The sequence below is a fragment of the Triturus cristatus genome, chromosome 8 (assembly GCF_964204655.1).
Source record: "Triturus cristatus chromosome 8, aTriCri1.1, whole genome shotgun sequence".
NCBI lineage: Eukaryota > Metazoa > Chordata > Amphibia > Caudata > Salamandridae > Triturus > Triturus cristatus.
Genome location: NC_140591.1, coordinates 740549288 through 740566172, shown reverse-complemented (window position 1 = coordinate 740566172; position 16885 = coordinate 740549288). Strand labels below are relative to the sequence as shown.

Genomic DNA, 16885 nt, shown 5'->3' with positions numbered 1-16885 from the left:
ATAAAGGAATGTATACCTTTGGATTTCTCTAAGCAACTGGGGATGCTAAGAGGACCGCCATGTTGGAAGTCTTCACTGGGATTACAAATTCAGTCTTATATTGTATAAGTGTATCCAGGGCATTTGTTTAGGTTAAAAGTGGTAAACCAATGCATCAATCCTCTGTGCAAGCTGATGTATCATAGGAATTTTGTTGAAACACTTTTGATGATCACCCAGGTTCATGAGCTGCATGAAACACAACAAAGTTTTCCACATTTGCATACCTTCTGCTTACAGTAAGCAAACCCTATAATATAAGAATGAGTATTTTTTGGAACAAGGCTTGCCAATTAATACTTTTCATTGAAAAGGTGAGATGGAGGCTAATTCTAATTGCACTTTTGTCTTTTTGACACAACCTGCATGAAGGACTGTAAAAATGTGGATTTATTTATTTTGTCATACTTTCCAAAGTAATACTTTAAGTGTAATATCCTCCCAATATTAGTTGGGAAACAGCAAATACAACGACCTCCAAACAACGATTTGCCTTTGCAACGCAGGTGGAATAACAAATTCGTCTGAACCTCGCATTACATTTACAACGCAAGTCGTTACAACAACATGAGTTAGGTCAAGCAGCGTTGGACTTTAAAGTCCAACGCTTTACCTACTGTTACGGTGACTGTGGTTGGAATAGTAAATTATACTATTCCAAAGTTCAGCACCCCCCTAAGGCAAGTTGTTGTAAAGACTTGCGTTGTAAAGGGAATGCGTGTTTACAACACATTTGTTGTTGCCCCTGCGTTGTTGCACCCACGCCGCCGGCCACACGCTCGACCCCGTCTTCTCCATAAGCACCCACGTCGCCTTCAACCACACCACCGAACTCCACTGAACTGACCACCGATGCATCCACTTCACCTTCAAGAAACCAACCACGCACCACCACACCCAACAACTGCCTCGACGCTGCTGCAGCAAAGTCACTGAAGACCAACTAACCTCCACCCTCACCCAGAACCCACCCACTGACCCCATCGACACAGACGCCGTCGCCCGAAATTTCAGACAGTGGCTCAACGACTGTGCCAACACCCACGCCCCGATCAAGAAACCCTCCACCAACCACCACAGCAAGAAAGCCACCTTATTCAACGAAGAACTCCAGATTTCCAAATGGGCATGCCGGAAACTGGAGAAGAAATGGATCTATGACCGCACACCAGACAGCCACGCAGCACACAAGGACGCTATCCACAGACATCACCACCTCATCGGGACAGCCAAGAGATCGTCCTTCAAAACCCGACTGGAGAACAACGCACACCACAGCAAAGAACTTTTCAACATAGTGAAGGAACTCTCTAACCCCAGCGCCAACACCAACGACATCCTGCCCTCACATGATCTGTGTGACTCACTGGCCACCTTTTTCCATCGCAAGATCGCCGACATCCATGACAGCTTCAACTCCTCACCCACCCCGACCACATCAGACCACTCCCTGAATGCCACCTGCACCAAAAAGCTGTCCTCCTGGACACACATCAACGACAAAGAGACACGCATGATCATGAACTCCATCAACTCAGGATCTCCATCAGATCCCTGCCCGCACCACGTTTTCAACAAAGCTGACACAACCATCGCGCACCAGCTGCGAAATATCATCAACATCTCCTTCGACACTGCGACATTCCCGGAAAGCTGGAAGCACGCCGAAATCAACGCCCTCCTCAAGAAGCCCAAGGTGGACCCCAAAGACCTCAAGAACTTCCGGCCCATCTCCCTGCTCCCCTTCCCGGCGAAGGTCATCGAGAAAATCGCCAACATGCAGCTGACCCACCACCTCGAGGACAACAGCATCCTAGACCCATCCCAGTCCGGATTCAGACGCAACCACAGCACCGAGACTGCCTTATCACCGCCACAGACGACATCAGGTGCCAGCTAGACAATGGCAAAACCTCAGCTCTCATCCTCCTGGACCTATCAGCCGCGTTCGACACGGTCTGCCACTGCATACTAAGAACATGCCTCCAAGAAGCCGGAATCCAGAAGAAGGCCCTGGACTGGACCACGTCCTACATCTCCAGCAGAACCCAGAGAGTCCGTCTCACGCCCTTCTGATCCGAAGCCACCGACATCATCTGCGGCGTACCCCAGGGCTCATCCCTCAGCCTGACCTTGTTCAATGTCTACATGGCCCCCCTCGGACAAGTCGCCCACCAGCATAACCTGAACATCATCTCCTACGCTGACAACACCCAGCTCAACCTCTCCCTCACCAAGGACCCGCACACCGCCAAAACCAACCTCCACAAGGGAATGAAGGCTGTCGCCGAGTGGATGAGGAGCAGCTGTCTGAAACTGAACTTGGACAAGATGGAAGTCCTCATCCTAGGTCCCGCCCCCTCTGCTTGGGACGACTCCTGGTGGCCGACCGCACTGGGAGCAGACCCGACCCCGACAGACCACGCATGCAACCTGGGATTCATCCTCGACTCCTCCCTCTCCATGTCAAAGCAGGTCAACGCCATCTCCTCCTCCTGCTACAACACCCTCCGGATGCTCCGCAGAATTTACAAGTAGATCTCGACCGAAACAAGAAGAACAGTGACCCAGGCCCTTGTCAGCAGCAGGCTGGACTACGGCAATGCACTCTATGCAGGTATCCCGGCCAAACACCTACAACGACTACAATGCATCCAGAACCCCTCAGCCCGACTGATCCTCAACGTCCCCCGCCGCAGCCACATCTCTTCCCACCTATGAAACCTACACTGGCTACCCGTCAACAAGAGGATCACCTTCAAACTCCTCACCCACGCACACAAAGCACTCCACAACACCGGACCAGCCTACCTGAACAACAGACTCAACTTCTACACCCCCGCCCGACAGCTCTGCACCGCCAGCCTCGCCCTTGCCGCCGTCCCTCGCATCCAACGAACGACCTCCGGTGGCAGATCCTTTTCCTACCTCGCCGCCAAGACCTGGAACACCCTCCCCACCCATCTACGACAGACCCAAGACCTGCTCACCTTCAGAAGGATCCTCAAGACCTGGCTATTCGAGTAGTAGCAGCCCCCCCCCAGCGCCTTGAGACCCTCATGGGTAAGTAGCGCGCTTTACAAATTCTTGATTGATTGATTGAGGAAAATGAATGTGTGGTTGTGTCATACAACCATATTAGTTACCTTCCATTTTTATAATGTTAGCTATCTGGCATATAACCCAAACCAAATTTAGCAAGGTATGGTCACAGCACATTCTTCTCCTGGATCCTGCTGTGTATTTTATGCCATTCTGATAGGAGTAATTGTGCACTGTTTTATGGTAATATAGAAAAGAATATGATTGATTAGTTGACAGCTGACATGAATACAGGGGTTGGAACTGAATGTAATTAGGCTCAAAAGGAATTTCTTTTTCTGAAACTGTCACTGCTAGCCTTTGGCTGGACCCTAATAGCAAGTAGGAGGCAGTTGCTGGGGTGCGGGTTGATCAATGGCCCAGCCCTATGAAGCAGTTGTTAGTCACAGCATGCATGATCTTACTTCTCTTACAACTTGCATTTTGGTGAATTGACATTCAAAGGTTGCTTCTCATCATGCATGTTGGTGCTGTAATCAATTATGGAAAGTGATATGAAACATCAAAAATAAATTAATGGTGGGTGGGTATGACAAGCGAATTACTTTCATCAAATGTAGCCAGAGGGATCTCAGTCTATACTGCATAGATCAGAACCACTGCAGGTCAATATTGCACCAACAGACCAAATATATATTTGCAGTGACTGGTGTAAAACTCCAATTTTTACTGAAAAATGGATTTTCGGATTGATCTATGCCAGCAATGGGGAAGATTCATGAAATCAGAGCCAAGTGTATTGATCTATGATTAAGAACCAGATGTTGTACATGACAGGCACCTTTTACTTTCAGCACCCCTAACATTGACAAACTGGCAAAGGAGGGAGTGAAACTCAATCAGCATATCGCAGCAGCTCCAGTATGCACCCCAAGCAGGGCAGCCTTTATGACAGGTCGATATCCTATTCGATCAGGTTAGTGTTTTTAAATTAATTTGTTTTATGTGAACTCTTTTAATGCAATACTCATGTCTTTACTCCTAGTTTGGTTACTTCTCAAAATTCACCCTATCATCCTCACTGCCCATAATGACTGCTGATCTTAAAGAACATTGACACCCAGTATTTCCCTCACAAATATGTACAGCCTTGAGTTCTTTCACCATGTAATCACCCATCTTAATACGTGTAATGATTCATACTAAGCAGGATTTAGTCCTGATTCACAGAAATGTGCCTACAGCTAAGTATGACATATTCCTCGCTTACTTCAAATTTTCCAGTCCACAATGCTAATTTTATCATGGAAGAAAGTTTTGTGAATCTTGCCACAGTTCTCTTCTACAAAGCTAATTTTGAAGGTAGATTCGGGACAGAAACCATGGGTGAATGCCCCGCCACCATATACAATATTACTAAGCAGAGACACCACAAAAAGGTGTGCAGTCAGAAACACAGTTAAACACTAGCGATCCCTGCTTAACCATTGATAAACCATAGATCACTGCGCTTTGTCCATGAACTTAAAAACATGGGGGCATATTTACAAGCTGGCAATACAAAATTATTGCCGCTTTTGCAGCCATTTTCGGCCGAAAAGCGGCGATAATTTTATCGCCTAATTAGCAAGGCCACACTAACACGTGAAACCTTGCTTTAGCGTCGGGATTCCTAACGCCCAGCTTTGCATTTCTAATGATATGCAAAGTGGGCGTTCCTGACCTAACATGACAGGAGAAATGTCGCTAAACGACATGTCTCCTATCATCAAGCCCCACGCTATGAAGCATAGCGTCAGGAAAAGTAGCAATAACCCCTGTTATCACTACTTTCCTTACGCCTGCTTCAGGACTGACTTAGCCATGATATCCTATGGAATGTGGATCTCATGGCTAAGTTTGTGAGTCCCTATCATCAAGCTAACGCCACACTACATGAGATTATTGCTGGGTTTCCAGCGATAATCTCAAGTTAGGCAGTTAGCGTGAGGATTTTTATCGCTGAGGAGATAAGCGTTGCTAATAGCAAGATATCTCAGCAATAAAAATCCACGTTACCCGGCGATAATTATCCTCACACTAAGAGCGCTGAGCGATAATTATTGCCGGTTGCTGATGATATGCCCAATGGTCTTCTAAAGTGTAATGTTGGACTCTTCAGCTTCTGCGAGGATGGATGGCCACATTATTAAAGGGATCCTTGCTCAGCAGCCGATTCAACAGATCAAAGTCTGATTGTTAGCTGTAGTCTTCTTAACATTTTTTTTTTTTGGGACCCCCCTTTTATCTCAGCCCCCGCTTGACGAATCCCCCCGAGACTTTCAGGGAAGGAGCGGAGCGTAGCGCCCCACCTATTTTGAAAAATTCGCGAGGATTCGTCGACCGGCGCCAAAGTTATTCAAAATAGAATGTTGCGGATTTCCTATGGAAACGTGGTCCTAACTATAACTACCTACTGGCGACCGCCAGTAGGTAATATATATCTATATATATCTATATATATTACCTACTGGCGGTTGCCAGTAGGTGGTTATAGTTATAACCTAGTTTCCATAGGAAAAGCATTTTTTGATTTGCTAATAACTTTGGCTTCATTTGACGAATGTTTGCGCAAATTCTCCCAAAAAAAGGTCTATCCAGGTCAGCTCCTATCCTGAAAGTTTGGGGGTGATTCATCAAGCAGAGGCTGAGAAAAAAGGGGATCTCACAAAGTGTTTTCTCCATGGTAATTTCCATAGGAAATTTTATTACAGCCTACAGCCCGAACTGCTGAACGGAATTTCACCAAATTTGGCAAAAAGGTAGAGCTTGGTTCAGAAAGCGGCCTTTTTTTAAATGGTGTAAATTCGTTCAGTAGTTGCTGAGAAATTCAAACAATAAAAGTCAAAAAATCATTTTCCCATAGGAATCTTTAGGCAAGGCTACAGCCCGAACTACTGAACGAAATTACACCAGATTTGGCAAAAAGGTAGTGCTTGATTCAGAAAGCCTCTTCTTTTTAATAGTGTAAATCTGTTCAGTAGTTGTTGAGAAATTAAAAAAATAAAAGTTTCGATATCTGGGGCAGCGGTAGGTTCGTGCACGTTCCTGACCATGCGCTTCACTGTGATTGGGTGCCACGACCATGAGCTTCACTGTGATTGACTGCCAATACTCCAAACCAGGAAATGTTGGCAGCCATCTTGTGACTCGATAGAACGGAGTTACAAGAAAACAGTCAAAAAAAGATTAAAAGAGAAAAAAAGGGGTTAGGGTAGAAACACCCTGACCCCCTAGTCCTGCTCACGGGGTCCCACAAGGACCCCCAGGCCTAAATTATTATTATTTTTTAAATAAAAAAAATGTCAGAATGCGCGCAGTGTGCGCGAATCCGGACGAATTTTCTTTTGTAAAAAATGAAGCGGGTGCTCCCCCACTTCATTTAAGATTCCGGGGGCAATCATTTAATTATATTTCAGGGGCCTGTGGAGCCCCCTCCCATGTAAATTAGGTGTTTTGTAATTGTTGGAGGGCCTCCGATGCCACTCCAGGTCCCGGGGATCGTCACCCCCGGGGTTTTAATTAAATATGCAGGGAGGGCTTGTGGGCTCCCCAAAGCCCCAGGGAGCCCCTACTGCCTGGGGCTTTGAAAATAGAGGGAGGGGGGCCGCGCGGTCCCCCTCCTGGAGCACTTGATGGCCCTGGGGACCGCCACCCCCCATGGCCGACTCCTGCAATGTGCCGGGGTGTGCACCCGAGGACATTGCCATTTGCTATGACAGGACAGGATCATGGTTTCCACCCTGTGATAACAAACCCTGGTTTGCTTTGTTGAAGCGAGAGGAGGAAAACCTCCTCACGCTTCCATAAAGGAAAGGAGAATTGCTTTTGGGCAAGGGACGCTGCATGTTAGCAGCTCTTGTTGTCCAAAAGCAATGCCGTCTTCCACAGGAGTCGGAGAGCCTGCAGGACCGTGGGGGCATTGGGGCTTCCCCCATGGTCCCCAATAGAGAGGCCAGGCCCTGGGGATGGGTTCCCCGGGGCCAGAAGTAGCCTGGAAGGGGACCACGCAGCCCCTTACCTTTAAAAATGTTTTTTTTAAATTAATTAAAATAAACATTAAAAAAAATAAAGTTTGGGGTCGCGTCCCCCCCTTAAACAAATGTGAGAGCAACCTTCCGAAATCTGGAACGTAACAAATCGTCTGATGTCGCACAATTATAACAATCAAGATGCATGTGAGGTTGGACAAATGAGAATGACAGTCATCTATAGATTTACATATAAAACATTTTATTTACACAAAACAACAAAATAAAAGTAGGTACAGCCATGGCGTGTCATCCCTTGAAAATCTGTGAATCACACCCTGCAAGATAAAAATTATCTCGCAATGTGTCACCCTGGGACCCAAGTCCCACAACATGGCCAACATGGAAGGTAGGGGGAATCACTGACCCTACATTCATCCATACTTCCACACATGAAAGATCGTGGACATGACACATCTGTGTGGATATAAGGTATATTGCACATTCAGTAGAGTGTTGCAGCTGTAGCAATACAGGGCCATGCAAAGCCCAAATTTCAGTTTTTGGCACATGGAGGGCAGCCATTTAGAGGCAAGGTCGTGCTTGGGGGTTAGGCTCCGCCAACATATGTACTTATCCAATCACTCCGCAAATCCCCAAGCAATTATAAATTCAGTATACACTCTCCTTGCAGTACTCTAATGTCTATACACATGTACTTATACAATGACCCAGACAAAGTTACATAACCAAAGTCTTTCCCACTGCCAGAGATAACATGGTTGCGTGCGCTGTCCACAGCACTATGTACTGTGGTTGGGGCCAGGGGCATTATGCATACATAATGAACACACGGACACAGTTAGATAGATAGTGGAAGTGGGTATAGTCACGCTTGGCCCCTTTTTATTACCAGGGTCACATGTCCAGTGATGTCTGTGCTGGATGCGTGTGGGGTGAGTGTAAGCCAGCCCTCAGTGAATGGTTGGTGCTGGCAACAAGTACAACAGTAATCATTGGATCACACACAGAGATTCAATCATAAAGGGTCCATGAATTGTAGTGCACTGAGGTAGGGGCAGCAGATCTGAAATCATACACAAAAGATTTTATCATAAAGGGTCCATTAGTGGCAGTGTACTGAGGTAGGGGCATCAGAAGCATTCAGCGTGTGCGTAGCCTGCGATGATGTGTGGTGAGGGCGGACCGCACTGGGAGCAATGTCTCTTGCCTACCGGACTGCGTCATCGGCAAATGCGAGTCGATCTGAATTGTGAGCCCTGCTGTCCTCAGTGTAGATGGAAGGCAGTAGTCAGCGGAGACATCGAGGAATGCTTTTTGTCACTTCCTCTTGACAAAATCTGAGGACATAAAGTACAATTCTCTCTGCAATTAATAAATCAAGAGTGAATTCAAATTGTGAGCTCAGCTGACTGCAGTGTAGGTATATGGAACAAAAGATGAAATATGTATGGAATACATTGTCAAAATGTGTAGGTTTCGGGGACGTTATAGTTAATTGCCTACTGGACTCTGAAATTAATTAATCAAGACTGAATTTGAGTTGTGAGCGCCGCTCACCGCAGTTTAGGCCGGAGGCAGCGGTCAGCAAGGGCCCACAGGCACGTGGCATAGAGTTAAGCTGCACAGTTAGTGGCACAGGAAGAATTCAGCGTGTGCGCAGCCTGCGATGATGCGTGGTCCCGGGTGGGTCGCAGTGGGAGCAATGTCTCTTGCCTACTGTACTGAGTAATCTGAAATCGTGACTCATCTGAATTGTGAGCCCTGCTGTCCTCAGAGTACATCGAAGGCAGTAGTCTGTACAGACATACCTCTGCGGTGCTGTGCCGCTGAGTTCGCAGGGGGCCTGTGTCGAGGAGGCCCGCAGCCACGGCAGCGACCTCGTGGCAGGGTGAGGACCGCCACTCTGGCAGACGCGTTGGCCTTCACAGAAGTGAACCACGCCCAGATCCCCGGTCTATTTATTCACACTTCTACGCTGGAGTGGCGTACGTTGGACCGGACCACTCCGCTTCCGGTTCCGCTTACAGGGGGGGACAACAAAGCTACATGACCGAGAGCTTCCCCACTGCCTGACGTAACATGGTTGCGTTCACTGTCCACAACACTACAAGCACCAGCAGTATATGTACACATGGAGAGGTCTGTGCTCTGCATAGTAAGGTCTGTCCAGCACAATACCGCTACACTTGGCATTGTGTGCATTGTTATTGATGAGTGACTTGCATCCTTCACACATACTTTGTTCCCACGTCTTCCAACATTCAGCTATTGTGTGGCTGAGGGGCCATGCTGTTTTGGTAAGGTTCGCTGTTCTGTTCTGCGCTGCCTTGTTGGTAGTAGGGAGGGTGGACTGAGGGGGAGGTCCTGGGGGGTCGGCGGTGGGTGTTGTGGCCTTCTTGGGTGTCGGAGCTGCATGACCAGTAGTTCTATGTGTTTTTTTTGGCAATTTTTTAGGTTTACAAGGGATTCTGGGTAAAAGAACCTGGTGGGAGGCAGTCAAGTCACCCCATCCTGGATTCCCCTGGGTGTCTAGTTTTCAAAAATGTATAGGTTTGCTAGGTTTTCCTAGGTGACGACCCACACAAGTGAGGTACCATTTTTCTCGGAAGACTTTTGGGAACGCGGGATCTGTGGAAATTTGTGGATCCATGCAGATTCTAGAACTTTCCACCAGAGAAATGTGGGGAAAATGTTGTTTTTTTGGCAATTTTTTAGGTCTGCAAGGGATTCTGGGTAACAGAACATGGTGGGAGGCAGTCAAGTAACCCCATCCTGGATTCCCCTGGGTGTCTAGTTTTAAAAAATGTATAGGTTTGCTAGGTTTCCCTAGGTGCCGGCAGAGCTATGGTTCAAAAACTACAGCTAGGCACTTTGCCTAAAAAGGGTCATTTTTTGCAACAAAATTGAGGTGTTTTCACGTTATGTTTTGCGCCATTTCCTGTCGCGGGCACTAGGTTTACCCACACAAGTGAGGTAGCATTTTTCTCTGAAGACTTTGGGGAATGCGGGGTGGGTGGAAATTTGTGGATCCACGCAGATTCCAGAACTTTCCACCAGAGAAATGTGGGGAAAATGCGTTTTTTGGGCAATTATTTAGGTTTACAAGGGATTCTGGGTAACAGAACCTGGTGGGAGGCAGTCAAGTCACCCCATCCTGGATTCCCCTGGCTGTCTAGTTTTCAAAAATATATAGGTTTGCTAGTTTTCCCTCGGTACCGGCAGAGCTATGGTTCAAAAACTACAGCTAGGCACTTTGCCAAAAAAGGGTCATTTTTCACAGCGAAATTGAGGTGTGTCCACGTTGCGTTTTGCGCCGTTTCCTGATGTGGGCACTAGGCCGACCCACACAAGTGAGGTACCATTTTTCTCGGAAGACTTTGGGGAACGCGGGGTCGGTGTAAATTTGAGGATCCACACAGATTCCAGAACTTTCCACCAGAGAAATGTGGAGAAAATGTGTTTTTTGGCAATTTTTTAGGTTTGCAAGGGATTCTGGGTAACAGAACCTGGTGGGAGGCAGTCAAGTCACCCCATCCTGGATTCCCCTGGGTGTCTAGTTTTCAAAAATGTATAGGTTTGCTAGGTTTTCCTAGGTGACGGCAGAGCTATAGTTCAAAAACTACAGCTAGGCACTTTGCCAAAAAAGGGTCATTTTTCGCTGTGAAATTGAGGTGTGTCCACGTTACGTTTTGCACCGTTTCCTGTCGCGGACACTAGGCCGACCCACACAAGTGAGGTACCATTTTTCTCGGAAGACTTTGGGGAACGCCGGGTGGGTGGAAATTTGTGGATCCACGCAGATTCTAGAACTTTCCACCAGAGAAATGTGGGGAAAATGTTGTTTTTTTGGCAATTTTTTAGGTTTGCAAGGGATTCTGGGTAACAGAACCTGGTAGGAGGCAGTCAAGTCACCCTATCCTGGATTCCCCTGGGTGTCTAGTTTTAAAAAATGTATAGGTTTGCTAGGTTTCTCTAGGTGCCGGCAGAGCTATGGTTAAAAAACTACAGCTAGGCACTTTGCCTAAAAAGGGTCATTTTTCGCAACAAAATTGAGATATCTTCACGTTAAGTTTTGCGCCGTTTCCTGTCGCGGGCACTAGGTTGACCCACACAACTGAGGTAGCATTTTTCTCGGAAGACTTTGGGGAACGCGGGGTGGGTGGAAATTTGTGGATCCATGCAGATTCCAGAACTTTCCACCAGAGAAATGTGGGAAAATGCGTTTTTTGGACAATTTTTTAGGTTTGCAAGGGATTCTGGGTAACAGAACCTGGTGGGAGGCAGTCAAGTCACCCCATCCTGGATTCCCCTGGGTGTCTAGTTTTCAAAAATGTATAGGTTTGCTAGGTTTCCCTACCTTTGCAAGTTGCTGCTCAGTTTTTGGCTCTGGGTTCGTCGGGTTGTTGGTGAACCTACAAGCCCTATATATCCCCACAACCAGTAATGTCCAGCGGATGTAACGGTATATTGTTTTCAAAGAGCTGTCAAAATTAGAAGAAGTTACAGGTGAAAACGTTGACACAAAAGGCGCTTTTTTTCAACAAATTTTCAATTTATCCTATATTTAACTGTTAGTTTCTATAAAGAAACTTTGATGGATCTACACAAATGACCCCTTGCTGAATTCAGAAGTTTATCTAATTCTCTAAAATGTATAGCTTTCCAGGATCCATTATTGCTTTTGTACCCATTTCTACCATTAACTGGAAGGAGGTTGAAAGCACAAAAAATAGCAAAAATAGGCTATGTCCCAGAAAAATGGCAAAACTGTGTAAACAATTTTGGGTTTCTGACAAAAGTCTGGTATCCCCTAAAAGCTGGGGAAATTGTGATTTCAGCCCCACAAACTCTTTTTTGATAACATTTGCAGGGAAAAACCCAGATGCTTTCATTTGCAGCCCGTTTTTCCCATTTTCCCCAAAAAAACTAAATTTTGCTGTATTTTGGCTCATTTCTGTGACTCCTCCAGGGGAATCCACAAACCCTGAGTACCTTCAGAATCCCCATGATGTTGAAAGAAAAGGACGCAAATTTGGCGTGGATACCTTATGTGGTCAAAAAGTTACAGGGGCCTCAGTGCGTACTACCTCAAATAGCCAAAAAGGGCGTGGCACAGGAGGGGGAAAAGGCCTGGCAGCGAAGGGGTTAAACTTCCTCACACGTCTTGGATGCATGTCTACAAAAGCAACTTAGCGCCCCTGCATCTGCATCTGCACCACTCGCTCGTCCCAATTCGTAGTATTCCTGCACAACCAAACCCAACCTCAGCAATTATTTGACACTTCTGTGCTCCAGATCCATGATTGTAGTCACTGAAATGGGGGTGCACCAGGTCATGAAGTCTAGTAATCAGCAGTAGTGGAAAAACAGTACTTTATTAGAAAAAAATTAATTAACAATAAAAAAACGGACTTCGCTGGACCGAGGGTTGGGAGGATCGAATTTCGCTCTATGCGGATGATATTCTTCTCTACCTCTCTTCCCCTGCGCGCTCGCTGAGGGTAGTGTTAGACATCTTTGCCAGTTTTGGCCTCAACTCTGGTTTCCGTATCAACTGGAGCAAGTCGACAATCTATGTGCTTCACGGGGCGGCCCCCCCCCTTCCTAGAGACTGCGCGATACAGGTGGCGGTTGAGGGATTCCGGTACCTAGGCATCTATATCACTACCAATCCCAGACTTAGATACGAGGAGAACTTGATCCCTCCCCTGCGGTGGCTGCGCCGGGATGTTGAGGTCTGGAAGAAACTCCCCTTGTCCCTGCTCGGGAGGGCTGTACTGTTTAAGATGATGGCCCTGCCCCGATTCCTATATGCTCTTCAGAATTATCCAGAGGTGGTACCGCGGGCCTTTTTTCACGAAGTCGAGTCCCTGCAGCGGGAACTGTTATGGGACGGCAAGCCGCGGATAGCACTCGGTAAGCTCACGAGCGGCTGGTATGACGGAGGCATCGCCCTCCCCGACATAAAAAAGTACTACTGGGCGGCACAGCTGGCCGCTATCAATCAATGCCAATACGGGGATGGGGATGGGGATGACCCGGCGTATAGTATGGATAGGTGCTTGCTGCCCGGTGGTGACTTCACAAGTGCACTTTACTCCAAACCGGCTAGATATATGCTTACCGGGCCCATGAAGCACACAGTGCAGCTGTGGCACATAGTCACCAAAGCGTTAGGATGGGCCAACTAGCTCACTATGGCCACCCCACTATGGGATGCTGAACAGCTGGGAACATTGGGGCACACAAAAGGTTTCGACAAGTGGGATCTAATAGGTATTTCGCACATCAGAGACCTCTGGGAGGGGCGGGGGTAGTCCCCTTTTCGACATTGCAGCAGACATACGAAATGGCTGACTCGGAGCGCTTCCGATATGCACAGATTAAGCACTCACTGCAGGCTAATATCCCTGCTGGTACGGCATTGCCTGAGTCGTCCCCGCTCGAGGACCGGCTGCTTGACGGACACCTACCCGATAAGTCTATATCGCTCACATACAAGAAGCTCATTAACAACACCCCCGATCCCCTCACTGCGCTACGGGAGAAATGGGTGCGAGATGGCCTCGAAATGGATGATGAGGACTGGCAGGTGGCAGTCTCATCGCCAAAGGAAGTGGCCATATCCGCCAAACTCCGCCTAGTCCAACTAAAAATCCTGCACAGGGCATACCTCTCAGAGACACACTTGCTGATGATGGGCAAAAGCGCTGATGGGCACTGTAGGAGACAGTGTGGGATGGAAGGCGGATTCATGCACATTCTGTGGCAATGCCCGCTAATTCAATGTTACTGGGGGATAGTCTTGAATTGCATGAGCGGGGTCTGGGATGTTCCATTGCGGCCTGAGGCCAAGAGATGCCTATTGAACGTCTGGGAGCCCACAGATCTGGGTGTGAGGGGGAGACTGTGGGTCACTTTAGGGCAGATGATTGCTAAACGTAACATTGCACAGGCATGGGGGGCCACCATGCCACCCACACTGAAGAAGTGGAAGGAGGACATGGATTGGTGTATGTTGAGGGAGAAAACGGTCTATGTTGCTCGGGGGTGCCCTCAAAAATGGATTGCATTGTGGACTAAATGGAATGATTACCGGGGAGGACTATGTGAGCCACCGAAGGTCCCCGCACCCGAAGAACACTGTATGATATAATACCATTGCATTGATCCCGGAGTAGCCGGAGAATTTGTCAGCCTCTAAGCTCTTTATACCTTTGTGCTGTATGAAGTAATTATTTGTAAACATGACAGACTTGTTTAATTTCAATAAACAGAATTATAAAAAAAAAAACCAATATAAAAACATCAAACGAGTGACATTGCCAACAGGGAACATCAACTTGTGGATCGAAATAACTTTAGATCGTCCTGGAAATACCAAAACTCCGTATTCAGAAACCTGTTGGATAAATAAAGACAATGGTCAAGCGTTAGTATGGTCACAAACGTAATATGGTACAATGTATTGTACTTGAACAAACCGGAATGCTTACAGGTATGATCAATCCTGCACAAAATGACCATAACAGAAGCTTGTGCGGTTGTAACATTCGTAGGAAAGAAAAGGAACGTTACAACTACACAAACTTCTGTTATGGTCTCATTATGCAGGATTTATCACACCTGTAAGCATAAGGGTTCATTTCAGCTTGATACACGTGCATGTTCACTTTACCTACACTGTTCAGAAATAGCTGGAGGCCAAGCAAGGGAAACACACCATAGCAGCCTTCCTGCAAGTGTTGGGAGCAACTGACTGCACACATGTACTAGTTGTGCCCCCTGCCAGCACTGCACAAAATCACTGGAACAGAAACCACACATTTTCCAACAATGTGCAGGCAAAACTGGACCACCGGGGCCTCTGCACTAATGTTGTCGTAAATTTCTCAGACATTGTGCATGATTCCTACATCTTTTGCAAGCATCACAACCCTGGTCCCCAGACCAGTCCGACGCCCAGCGATGACTGCCCGACCCTGCGCATCCAGACCTCAATGCTCACCTGCCACCACCAGCGTGTCTCCAAGAGGGCCCACCACGTGCTGGAACAACCTCCTCAGCCGTCACTGGATACCGCAGCACAGACCCCCAGCGCATCCTGCTGCACCGCGCAGAGGAATCATGTCTGTACAGCCAGCTGCCTTTGGCGTACACGCGGTCCAGCCAAGCTCACAAATCAAATCAGGTCTTAATTGCCAGGATAGTGTATCGAGGCCACGCATCATCGCAGGCTGTACACCCACTCAGGTCTGGTTGCACTAACTCAGTGCAGCTCAAGTCCTGGCCACATGGTGGGAGGCCTGTGTCGGCCAAAATGTTTCAGCTGCTACCAACTCATTGCACCTCAAGTTATCGTCACGTGGCAGGAGGCCAGTGTCCGGCATAGTGCTCGGCTGCCATCAACCTGTGCACCTCAAGTCATCGCAACGTTGCAGGAGGTCTGTGTCGGTCAAACTGCCTCGGTTGCCACCAACATAATAAGCACGCGGATACACCCAGATAGAAAGTGGAAATGGCATCGAGCACGTGCACCCGGTCCTTTTTATTGATAGGGTCACATGTCCTGTGATGCCTCTGCTGCATGGGCGGGGTGTGGGTGTAAAGCAGCCGTGAGGGAGTGGCTGTGGCATGCTGACAACTAGACCTGTGATCAGGAGATCACTACAGGGAAGACCTGGTACATGTAGCGTTGTAGTTCCCTCCCTGTAAGCGTAAGTGGAGTGGGCTGGCTGAAACGCGCATTGTTCACGACTTTAACAATATGGCAGTTTGAATCCGCACACCCACTGAGATAGCTACCCAACGGGTGCACGACTCCACTTTTTTCTAAAAAAATAATATATATATAATAATATTTAAGAAAACAGAAGATATACAAACAAAGTTACAAAATATCACATAAAAAATCTAAATTACTGAAAAAAACATAGGTTTAATGAACATTATAATTTGAAATTAGCATTTGAAAAAACCTTTGAAATTCACTGAAAAAACCATAGCTTTCAGGCACGTTATAGTTAGAAATTAGCATTTAAAAAACCTTAGAAATTCACAGAAAAAACATAGGTTTCACACACGTTATAGTTAGTTGGACATTTCACTCTTACAAAACCAGAGAAATTCCCCCATTATAGTTAGTTCAGCTAACTATAACTCACGCCCCTGCAATACACTGCTGATGATGTCACATACTACATCACTCATTACATGGTCAGTGGCATCACTGATGACATCACTGATGACATCTCAAATGACATCACTGATGACATCTCAAATGACATCACTGATGATCAATATATATATATATATATATATATTCACTGAAAAAAACATAGGTTTCACACACGTTATAGTTAGGAATTAGCATTTAAAAAACCTTGCAAATTCACTTAAAAAACCATAGGTTTCACACAAGTTATAGTTAGCTGTACATTTCACTCGTAAAAAACCATAGTATGTAACTATAACTTGCGCGCCCACAATAAACTGCTGATGACGTCACATATTACATCACTTATGACATGGTCAGTGACATCACTCATGACATCAATGATGACATCTGAAATGACACATTGTGCATTGCGGTCGCGCAAGTTATAGTTACCTGATCTAACTATAACGTGGAATTTCATTGGTTTTTTACGAGTGAAATGTACAGCTAACTATAACTTGTGTGAAACCTATGGTTTTTTAAGTGAATTTGTACGTTTTTTTAAATGCTAAGTTATGTATTTATTTTTAATTTTAGCGCGCACGGTGCTCTT

The 16885-nt window shown here is 46.7% G+C and overlaps 1 protein-coding gene across 9 annotated transcripts in view; it reads left to right on the top strand.

Moving 5' to 3' along the window:
* LOC146804998 (arylsulfatase D-like) overlaps positions 1 to 16885 on the top strand; it is a 480817-nt gene that overhangs the window by 172868 nt on the left and 291064 nt on the right. For all 9 annotated transcript variants that reach the window (XR_014967772.1, XM_085622134.1, XM_085622142.1 and 6 more), the window contains exon 4: positions 3936 to 4057. Coding sequence is in view for 8 of the 9 variants with exons in the window: in XM_085622134.1 (XP_085478260.1) it covers positions 3936 to 4057 (122 nt within the window). In the remaining variant the exon portion in view is untranslated. The remainder of the gene's footprint in view (positions 1 to 3935; positions 4058 to 16885) is intronic.